General features: G+C 36.1%; 1 protein-coding gene across 1 annotated transcript in view; it reads left to right on the top strand.

The window, feature by feature from the left end:
* Positions 1-12073, top strand: part of USH2A (usherin) — a 391434-nt gene that overhangs the window by 206357 nt on the left and 173004 nt on the right. The window contains exons 35-36 of the mRNA XM_048935557.1: positions 2200-2347; positions 10182-10333. Of these exons, the coding sequence (XP_048791514.1) occupies positions 2200-2347; positions 10182-10333 (300 nt within the window). The remainder of the gene's footprint in view (positions 1-2199; positions 2348-10181; positions 10334-12073) is intronic.

The following is a 12073-nucleotide window of genomic DNA, read 5'->3' as shown; positions in this document are numbered from 1 at the left end:
GTTCCTTCTCTAAGCTGGTTGGATGCGATCCAGGCCAATCTGAAAGCAAATGGAAAGCTAAAAGGCTGCATTTAAAATTAGCTGGAGTGGCACACCCTTTTATATGGCTTGAGTGCTTTTGTGATGTCTCTGTTGAACGTCTCCTTGCTGCTGTGTTGTGTGAGTAAGCTAGCTAAGATGCTGGCTGGAGTATAATTGTGTTTGGCCTCTTTACGTGGCATGCATCTGTCCCTTGGCTCTCTGAACATATTGCTGTTTTTTCAAATTTTGTCCCAAATTTGTTTCCAGTGAAGATCAGAGTGGCACAATGGGGCTCAAATGTAGGCTGTAGGATTTCATGGCTTTGAGTGTCTCTGCGTGGGATCACTGGAGTCTCACTGATGTCCTCTGCGTTTGGATGCAGTAATCTAAAATACCACAATTTAAAATGCAGATGAGCTTTTTCTTATCGATTTTCATTAGAAGAATCAGAAACTTCATATACCAGCAAATTTCCCAGATATGAAAATTGATCTTCATGAAATTCAAGAAATAAATGAATAGAAAGGCTGCAGTTAATGAACTTCTGAACTGAAAAGCCCTCAGCTGCTAAGGAGCTAAATGGAGCTCGTTTAACAAGGGAGCAAGGAACACAGGAGAAAGAGGTCTTCCAGAGGTCTTTTTCTTGGACCTTCGTGAAGTCAGTAGAAGCGAAATAATTGGAAGAGCAGTCTGGCTTTGCTGGAAGGATGATGTTCTTAAGCATTTTGATAAGGAAAATATTTAGAGTTATGTGAGCATCTGTCTAAGCTGACACTAAGGCATTTAAAGAAAATGCCACTTCTGTATATTCCCAAAGCGAAGTTTGCATTCTTCCCTTGTTATTTGATAGCCCAAACTGAATACCAGGAGTGATTCTTAGTTGCGTTGAGAGTGTAATTTCCAGTGAAATCAAAACAATCTTGGTGTGTAAAATAGCCTCTCATTTACAAACAGTTCTCTTTTTTACCTATGGGTATGCAGCTCTGAAGTGGAGCAGGAAATAATGTTGACTGTTTACCAATTTGAAACACACTGGGAAATAAGAAACCTGAAAATAATCCTTTCAAATAATATACACAAGATTGGAAGAAGCATTCTATTCCTGGAGATCTGGACTGTAAGGATGGTTTTTCTTTGTGTGCTGATGATCCAGAAAGCACTACTTGCCTACGTCAACATACAACCAAAAAAGAAAGATCATGACATAACTTTTAATGAAAAAGTATATCTGAATCCTTATTGAATTTGAGTTTGATGTTGTTTATTGCTAAAAATAACATTGAAAGCAAAAAATAAAATGAACAAAAAAAGAACATTTAAAATCAATGCGGAGTTTTACATAGTCTTGAATATGTTTTTTAACTTCTATAGCTTCTCCTCTTGCCATTGATCTTAGTGTGAATAATCAGCAAACCGGTGCATGTAAGGGGCTAACTGTGTGGCCTTATGTTTCTGCATGTAAAATTTTAAAAGCCTGGTATATGAAGCGATCTGCAAATTCTTGCACATTGCATTGCTTCATAATCAAGCAAAATGTAAAAGTGGTGTAATCAATCTTTTCTTCCCTGATAGCTGAAATACAAATGATTTGACTGTTATCCATAAACATGCAATAATAACTGTTACGTATTGATTTATAATACAGTGTTGTTTTACTCTTCTAATTGCATCTGCACACCACTCAGTCTGCTGTCATGAAATGCAGAAGTTTCTGAGTATGATTTTTTTTTCTGAATGACTATTCAGTGAGACAATTCTTTAGGTGCATTACAAGGTGGTTAGCATATACTGTCTGAAAGTTGTGACAATTCTTTATTCAATTCCTGAACAATTTTATCCTATAAATGATAGATACTGTACTGCAGTATTCTTTAACTGTTTCTGCAAAAGCGTTTGAAATCTAATTGTGATTATGACTTTCAGTCAAATGCAAAATGCTGGGAATCAAATATTAGTATAAGGTTCTATCAATATTGCAGTTAAGAACTGAGTATCATTAGTAGCTTCTCTTCTTAGGATAAGAGTTAGCTAAATTTAAGATAAGACTTTTATGAAAAACACAGGTTTACTAAGTTCAGATATGTAAAAACTATAAAACTAGAAATAATTCACTGCTAGGCTCAAAAACTGTTGGTATTACATTGAAATATGTTTATTTGTTGTGATTAATATTTTAAGGCTTGCACTGGAGGTGGATGCTCAATAAGCGAAGCTAGCACAGCTGTAACAGATGAGAGTACGCCAGAAGGTGTTCCTGCTCCAAAAGCCCAGTCATATTCATCTGACTCCTTTAACATCTCATGGGCTAAGCCTGAGTATCCGAATGGTAAGTGAACTCTTTTAGCCTCAAGTTAAAAAGATGATTAGTAAAGGTAAATTAATATTCTAAATGGCAGCTTATATGTGGTGCTTAATTTTTAATGATCATTTTAGCACATAAAATACCTGAGATAGTATCATTGTCTGCAGCTAGGAGATTGTGGTTTTCAGCCTACTGTATGGTTTCAGTAGCTCAAAAGTGCTCCCTTTTGATGGTTCTTGTGTACTGCATCTCATTGTTTAATGTTTTCCAAGACAACTGAGCTGAGGACAGGCCACTCTTGTAGAATATCCATCTAAGGTGTTCCTTCTACCCTCAAATAAAACGTCAATTTCTATTTCATTAATAGATAAATAATAAGCATTACATTATTGTTCTGTGTAATTATCTTGGAAATTTGCATTTGCTTGGCTATGGAAGTTAAATAATACATTTTCTTTTGTTTAGAAATGTTTTCCAATGGGAATTATCTACATGTAACACTTTTGGACAAATTCAACACTTCTGATGTTAATATCATATATCCTTGAATTTCACCTTGGCTTTATTATTACTTATATGATAGATTATATCAGAACAGAGAAAGCTATGCAGAAATCACTGAATTTAAGCAACATACATTTTTTTTCTCATTGGGTATCATACTCAATATAAAATCAGAATTATAATTCTTATTTTAGTTATAATTCTTAGATAATTCTTATATAATTCTATGACTATAATTCTTATTTTAGTTTTATATGAATTTCATATTTCCCCTGCAAGTTTGCCTGGTTTAAAGTGTGGGAGAACAGACATAGGTATAATTTCAATACAAAGCACTTGAAACACTTTCCAAAAAATTAGTGATTGTAAGGTTGCATACTTATAGCATTCTGTAAGATATTATGTTACTTTTAAAAGGAATTAAGGGTATGTCATTCGCTGCTAAATACATTATTTGATAATTTAATGTTCTTTGTGTTGATGTCGCACTGTAAGATTTTCCCTCCTAAACCCTTAGAAACTTTCAAACCCTGTTACTGAAATCCCAGTGCACATGGCAAAGGCTTAGTGGGAAGAAAGGAGAGAAAGGAAAAAAGAAAGAGGGAAGGAGCGGGGTGAAAAATGTGAGCTAGAAAGCAGGATATCCAAATATGTGGCTTAGTGGACAAAATATGAACTATTTCCAATTAAACTGACATTTAAAAAAAAAACATTTAACTGATCGTGTTAGGGCCTCATTGCGTTATCCTCGCCTTGTGAGGGGAAAAAAAATCTAAATTGCTTAGAGGGTGCTTTAACTAGCTAAATACATATATAACTGTGTGTACAAATGCATATAACTATATTAATGTATCTACAAAACAGGATAAAGACTGTAGTTGGACAAATAAAGTTCCACAAACTTCTTTTATAAGAGCTGCAAATTGGGAATATGTGACCAAACTTACATGCTGGAAACAATACTTGCCACCAGAGGGGTCTGTACAGACTTGGGAGGTGGGAACATCATGTGAACCTCATGAAGTTCAGCAAGGCCAAGTACAAGTTCCTACAACTGGGTTGGGGCAATCTCAAGCACAAATACAGGCTGGGCAATGAAGGATTGAGGTCAGCCTTGAGGAGAAGGACATGAGGTTGCTGGTGGATGAGATGCAGGGCATGAGCACTTAAATCCCAGAAAGCCACCTATGTCATGGGCTACATCAAAAGCAGCTCGTTCAGCAGAGTGATGGAAGTGATTGTGTCCCTCTGCTCTGCTCTCATGAGATGACACCTGCAGAGTGTTGTGTTCAGCTTAAATTAGTGTCATGGTTTTATGATTTCTGTTATTGGTGTTCCACATCATAACATCATGTAAAGCACAGGGAATTAAAGAGTTAATACTCGAGTTCTGTGGACTGACAACTTTCCAACTTTCTCAGAAGAGAAGCATTACATACCCCAGAGGACTTTGCGTTCAGAGGGGAAGATAAGACCCACAAGTCACGGGATCTCTCTCTCTCCCAGAATGTTATTGGGTTGGAAGGGACCTCGAGGATCCTGAATCTCCAACCCCCCTGCTACAGGCAGGGCCACCAACCTCCACATTTTAATACTAGACCAGGTTGTCCAGGGCCCCATCCAACCAAGCTTTGAACATTTCCAGGGATAGGGCAGTGTGTGTGTGTGTGTGTGTGTGTGTGTGTGTGTGCTCCCCAGCCATTTCGCCTTCAATTCGGAGTAAGGCCTTTTATTTTGGATACTCTCTCTATCGTTTTATTTGATTTATTAACCTTCATTCCAATTATATTATATATTCTGTTATCTCATATGATAACTTCTGATATCGTGTTTAGTAAAATTAACTTTCCTCCTTGGATTGTTGCTGCTGTCCTGTTTTTGTGCCCAGCTCCCATCTCCCTACCCTCCTCTTTCCTGTCCAGTGGGCCTGTGGGGCATGGACACAGATAAATTTAGATAACATGACAGATTAGATACAAAGAAAAATCTCTAGGAGAGTGAGGAGGAACTAGAGCAGGTTGCCTGGAGAAGCTGTGAATGCACCATCTCTGGAGGTGTACATGGTGGGGTTGGATGGTGCTTTAGCCTAGTGGGAGGTTCCCAGACCATGTCAGAAGTTTGGAAGTCAACTCTAAGGGCTCTTTCTGCACAAACTATGATATGATTCTATAAACCTACGTGTTGTATGTTCTTGTTAACACAATGTTCACTGCATATAGCTTGTCTCTCCTTTTAAATGTAATAGAAAGGTTGTTAAAGAGTTTAAAAACAAAAACATAAGTTGTGAGAGTAGTTTTATAAAAGAAATTATGTTCTTCTGTACCCTGTAAAATTACTGTGTTAATTTCATATCTTCTCATTTAAAGCTTGTGGAGTACTTTTCCCTTGGAATTGTTATTTTTTGGTGATGTATGGATAGCGTGTGATAGACATTTTTCATTACATTTAGTATTGGTGGGAGGGATTCAAGTGCATTTGGCTTCTGTTGCTCTGCCTTGTGGAGAAAAGCTGCTTTTTCCACTTATGAGCTCTTTAGTACTTAAGTGTGGAAGAATTGCTGTCTTGTGAGAATTTGGCAGCCAGAAGGGCATTAGGGCCTTCACTGTTTCATCATGGTATGCTCTCACTTACACAATGATCAGCAAGGGATATGTGAATGTACTCTCATTTTTCTTCTTTCTCCTCCTTACTCACCTTTTTTGGAGCTTCAGAAAGTACATATAAGTATGAACACATTTTACCATGCTCTTTTTTCTTCTTTTCCCCACTTCCCTGTTTGCATCTCTCATTTCGTTAAAAAGCTTTAAAAAAAAGACAGTTTTAAGATTTTTTACCAAGCAACTGTTTGATCAGAAAGTTTCCATTGTGTAACCTTTTTCCCACTTCCAGCATATCTTTTCAGCTGCCTACTGGCCACGTCATCTGTAATTGCTGTCTGTCAGTATTTTAAAATTGAGTAGGTGGCTGAAAAATACTGTGGTTGAAAAGACTGAAATAAGTGAAAGTTCAGAGAAAAAAAAAAAAAAACAAACACATCCCTTAAATTTTGATACTTCAGCATGTTAGAGGTATATTCTTGTGGTTGTAGATTAATGGAGTTCTAATGTAGCCCCCTTCCATGGAAGTACCAGAACTGTTTCCCGCTCTTGGTTTAGTTGTTTGGTGAGTTTCAGTCTACTAAGCGTAAGTAGTGTTTCTTTAATTTCTTGATTTCAGGTGGAAACCTCAGAATTGCAACAATTTGCACATCATAAATTGGCATTTCCTTGATAGATCTCAGGGGCCATCCTTTATCTCCTGTCTTCTCACACTGTAGTACAGAAGTTACTGCATATTTCCATGAACGCAGAAAGCTAATTAGGTCTTGCTGATGTTGAGTAGATGTATAGTCTAACTGGGATTTGCAGAGCATGGACTTTACTATGTTCTCTTGGTATATATAGTGTGTAGCTGCCTGTTACTAAATGGGCAAAGTTAAGGGGGATTAATATGCCACCTTTGAGGCGACTTATGGAAAGCAGGATTACAGTTTACTTAGCTCCTTCACAAAAATGGCACGATGAATAAAAGGTTGGCTTTGAGATTTACTGGGCTAAGGGTCCCAGTAATGTCAAAGAGTAATGTTGTCGGAATATGGACATTGAGTTTCTGGCCTTTATTTTTGTGAATTTAAGATCAATTTAAGTTTTGTTAAAAATCATTAATCTCCCTGTTAAAAATCAATAATCTCCCTGTTAAAAAAACAGGGAGAAGTACACCTGATTCTTCTTTTAAAGTTGCTTCACATATGTAATTTGTGTATCAGATTTGAGGGAAAAAAAACATCGTTTGGAAGATGATATGCTGATGTACATATTTCTTTTTGTCTTATTTTCAAACCAAAAAGAAAACAGTTGAGAGAATATAGCCCTGAGATGTGTCACTTTACAGCAACACCCCACAACACTCTTCTATCTCTATCATATACGTGTTAAATATGTAGATAATGCAATGCAAAGAAAATAGCCCATTTTGTTCAGGAAAAGATTTGGAGAGACTTGTGTGATGACAAAAGGAATCAGATATTTTGTTGAGTATTCTTAATGACCTCAATAAAGAAGTCATGTTTTCTTCAGAACAGATTCATTATAGGCTTGCCGTATAGTTTGAAGTCTGCTCTTTTGAAGTTTTTTCACATAAAAAAGTGGCTTTGTCTCTTCTCACTAAGGAAAATTTTCTTAAGGTGGTCACTTCTCAAAAGCTTCACTTTACTTCTGTGTAGGTCAAAGATAAAATCAAATTTATCTTTCAGGGCCATGTGGAGTCGTATAGGAAATAACAAGGATAGTAATAACTGATTTATGAAATTATTTAGTGAATTAATCCAGCACTAGTTGCTGTTGTGTTTGCAAAAGGCTACTTTCTTTCATAGTCAATGAAACTGATGTAGATAAGATTTGACCTCTAGATTATAGTTTAGGAGGTACAATGGATACATATGCAAGTGACTCCTAGTTACTATACAGTTTTTTTCAGAATGTAATGCTAAATTATACTGTTGGGTTTCCTTTCAAAAGTGAAATGTACCATGTTCAATAATTTTATCTTCAGTGGAACTAAGATTTAATCTAGCTACCTAGAATTAATAATTGCAAAGAACCTGCATAATTTCTTGTTCTCCGTGTGCTGCTGAAGCCTTGCAATCATGAAAATGTGCTCTTTGGTATTTCACGATTTGTGAGCTCTTGAGGAGCGTCTAGCAAATCTTGGAAAGTAAACTCTGGTCTGGTTTTCACAGTGTGGTTTGTAAACATATATGAGTGAACTGGAGAGGTTATTTATCCCTAGCCAAAAACAATTATTTCCTGATCTAGAAAATGGCTTCACATCTGAAAGTTAAACTACTAGACTTTTGTTTTGAAATATAATTTTCTTTTTTTTTTATTCTGTAGTTTTCTCCGTAGAAGTCATATAAAGCAGAGGCAGAACTAAAATCGACAGATAATGCATCCACTTAATAAAGATCATTGTTCTCTAACCATACTGGGAGGGCTAACAAGAGCCCACAGTGCTGACCCTCAGGCTGCTCCTCATAGCAGAGATGCTGCATAATGCTGTGATTGCCAGAACACTCTAAAATAACAGTTTAGTTAATTCATACTGAATTACAGTGGAGTTCTCATAGAGGTATATATGGCACCTGAATTAATATAAAATGAGTTCATTATGATTCATGCTGTTACCACAAATATAAAAGAAAATGATGATATGATTCGACTATGACTCTAAAGGATTTGCACTACTGGTATAAGTCTTAAAGTGCATCATTATTTTTTCCCCTCTAAAATACATCCTTAATGCTTGTGTTTACAATCAGAAATGCCTTCTCCAGTCTTTAAGTGCTTCCTTTCTGAGGTAAATATTAAAAAAATCTATATTTGATGGTTTGTTTGTTTAATATAGGGCCAATGTCAGCCATTAATGTCCTTGCCTTACAAGGAACTGGACATGGAACAACAAGGGATATTAGCTTTAGGAAGCCTGTCAAATTTGGTAGGATTGATATTGTGTGATTTACCAGGTCTTCCTCCCACACATATATCTCTGATATCTGACTTGAGTTTAGCCTCTCAGTTTGGTAGAGTTGGAAAGACTTGAGGAATCTGTGAATCACTTTGCATACACAGTTCTGCAGTGATGCCTCCTATTTATTTCCATGGGAACTACAACAGATACACAGAGCACAACAGGACTATTTGATAGTGCAAATTCTCAGCTACAAAACATGATTTTTTACCACAGTCACCAGTTAGCTGATTTGTGCAGATGAGCTGATTGAGACACTCTTAATTTTGTGATGTGGCAGCTGTGTGTGGCTGTCCTGAATGTGCCCTGTCTTTCTTGTTGCTGTCACTATTGCGGCAAAATACCACCCACCACCTCACTGTGCTCACATCCACTATTTGGTCTCCATAAGCATTCAGCAAGTATCAATGAATGTCAGCGGGTGCCATTTTTTCCTCGTGGAGGAATTCAACAACACACCTTTGCTCCATATACTCGTCCATGTCACATACTGTTTTGTCAGAGTGCCCCTCTGCTGCCATCTGTCACACAGCAACAATACATAAGGGATATTGGTGGGAAAGTTCAATCTCTACTGTCATACCACCAACATCCGCCTCTGCTGTCATGGGCCAATGTCATAAAATAGAACGCGTTATTTTTGGAGCAAACCTTGTGTATTTTGTACAGTAATACTTGAAAGTCCATCTGAAAAAGCTGTGTTCTTTTATTAAATGTTTATCCATTGAAGAGAGAGGAAATTAATCTCTCAATTTCAAGCAATCTTCCTGAGTGCAATTTCAAAAAAGACACAAACAAAAACAACAAAGCAAACAAAAAAATGTTTTAAAGGAAGGACAGGTTACCTAAGAGGTTGTTGCTTTGTTTTTTGGGTTTGTTTTCAATAAATAGATGTTTTCTCTATAGTTTTATTTTATTTCTCAAGCATATGTTGATGCCTCAAGAATTAGAACATTTACAAAAATTCAATGGGAGAAAAAAGCAATTCTGGAGTATTTTGGCCAAAAGGACTTGCATATGCTCTGGAAGACTGAGTGTACAAAGCTATTGGGAAGACTCCAAGTCCAGTTTAAATCAACCAGAATTATGGATACGGAGCTTTTTAGAAAAATAGACCATAAACACTTATTTTTTTATTTGACCACCTTCAATTGGATTTCAGAAATCTATGGTAGCCTCATTCTCACCCACAATTAGTTTAAATGCAGAATTGTTAGATTTAAAAAAAAAAAAAAGGGTATTTTTCAGATTCACACAAAGATACAAATATTGCTATAATTGCAAATGTAATCAGGTTGCAATGTAGCCAGCTATGGCTTTCTGCAGCCTAATGGAAATTTGGCTAATGCTAGTCTAAGTTGTCCATCATTTAAATAATTCTGTCTAACTTTTTTTTTCTAGTTCTACAGATGTTCAGATGTGAGATGGTTTTATGTATCTTTCCAGTTCTTATTTCAATAGGTATATGCTGAATAATCTGTAAAAAGTGTTTGCCTGTATTTTCCTGATTCCAGGGTGATGTTAACTGCTGTCTCCTATGGCTCATTTGTGTGTAATCTTTGGAAGACTGTCATTATTTCCAAAGAATGCAGTTCACTGGAGAGATTTTCAACAATTAAATATGTGAGAGTGTGTTTCTCCTGTTATATACACAGTAATGTTATATAATTGACTGCTTAGCTGTAAAAGATGTGAAATAGTACTACTACCTTCATGTCTGTAGCACTAAAGATTTTCTTATAAATTCTGTGGTTGTATGGATATTGAGTGCTATCACATTGTTTTATAGGTATTATTACCAGCTACGGATTGTATATGGATGGTGTTCTAATACAAAATTCATCACAGTTAAATTGTTATGCTTATGGACTTGCTCCTTGGAGTCTGCATTCCTTCAGAGTCCAGGCATGTACTGCAAAAGGTTGTGCTTTGGGTCCACTGGTGAGTACCTCAATTTGCATTCTGGGAGTGTAATAAATGTCAGATGGCAGTGAATATCAGAGTAAATGGTGATGATTCACTCTGGTCAGTACTAACCCATCTGGCAAAATGTGACATTTAAAAAAAATCCTCTTTAAGAGCTGTTGAAGATTTGATAGGTCATTGTTAGGCGGCATTCCAAAGTAGAACATAGGTACATCAATGAAAGGCAAAATTTGAGGCTGAAAACACACGTTATTGAAATGAAGTAAAGTTGATATATTTTAAAGGGGCAGATGTAAATTAGTCAGAATTGTAAGGACGTAATATAAAGAAAGAGTTACTGTTCCAGTAATGAGCAAGTTTCTAACTGCCTGACTGAAAGAAATGAAGGTAATTCAAGAAGTGCAGAAGTCAGAAAAGGAAAATACAGTGATTTTAAAACGTCTTTTGAATGCAAGTCTGTGATCAAAATATTCCACTAGACTTACTTTAACAGTCTTGTACAGCATCCCTTTTCTTCAGGTTTTGTAAAGACAGGAACATTGAATATAATGTGTGCAAACAAAGCTTCTGAGGCTTTTTTCAATGTTATAGAAGGCTGAGCTGATAGATCCAGAACTGCTGTAACTTTTATTTTTGTTATAATTTGTTATTTACATTGATAATATTCTTCCTAAGAATGTTTTCTTTCAAATTCTTGTAACATCATCTATCTGCAAAAGGCGACTACACTTTATAACCATTAAGCATTTTATGGCTTGGATTACGTCAAAGGATATTTACTTTTAAAAGCTTGGATGGCTTTTTGCCAGTTTTTCTTTTATGTTTTTTACGACTTCATACCTACCTGAAAAGCAAAGCTTGTTCTAAGGTATTCAATGTGCAGTATCCTAATCCATTGCAGCAGTAGTGATGTTTAAGACAGGTCATTGCCAAACTATGCACACAGATGAAATGTGTTTTTCATTACACCTATCCTATCAAATAGGCATTAAAAAAGAGAACAGAACACTAGAAGTTGGGGTTATTACGTTTAATTTAGTAGCCTTTTTTCATGTCTTCACTGAGGTCGACTCGGTATCGTGACACTTATACAACTCCCAGCAGAGGTCGCTGCAGCGGATACCCACCTCATGATCAGTACATAAACTGTTTTCCAAAGCCAGTGATCCATCTCTAATCACAGGAATTGAAGTACAGTATCTTTATTTAGGGACACTAAAGTGCTGCCAGAAAGTTAAAGCACTTTGAATTTTTGAAAGATTTTTATATCAATTGCAGTCTAAATCCAACACACACACACACAACACACACACAAAAAAAAATCCAAATGTTTCACCTCTTTTATTACTCTAAATAGTATGGGAAGCATCTTCCAGCCATAAGATGATACCCTTCCAGCTATTTTTGTTCCTGATCTTGTGTTTAATGTGCCCTAATCGATTGAAAAGATGCTATGTGACTATACTAAATCCTGGATTTTGCCTACTTGTGTTTCTGAAGGTGGCTCTGAAGATCTTAATCAGTTACAAGAGTATTAGCAATTTTGCTATTTCAATAAGCTTCTTGTTCGGGTCAGATCAGTCTTTTGGTACTTTTTTATGCTTTGTCAGTGATCATGATTTATTTTTAAGTGAAATGCAAATCTATAACACGTGAACTCTAAAACTGACAATTGTAATTTTTTACTAGTGAACCCAAAGTTTTACTTTTGTATCAATTCTATTTTTTTTATTTTATTGCCTAAATACCAGAAAA

The sequence above is a fragment of the Lagopus muta genome, chromosome 2 (genome assembly GCF_023343835.1).
Source record: "Lagopus muta isolate bLagMut1 chromosome 2, bLagMut1 primary, whole genome shotgun sequence".
NCBI lineage: Eukaryota > Metazoa > Chordata > Aves > Galliformes > Phasianidae > Lagopus > Lagopus muta.
The sequence above is the reverse complement of the archived record's forward strand: the minus strand, read 5'-3'. Positions and strand labels throughout refer to the sequence as shown.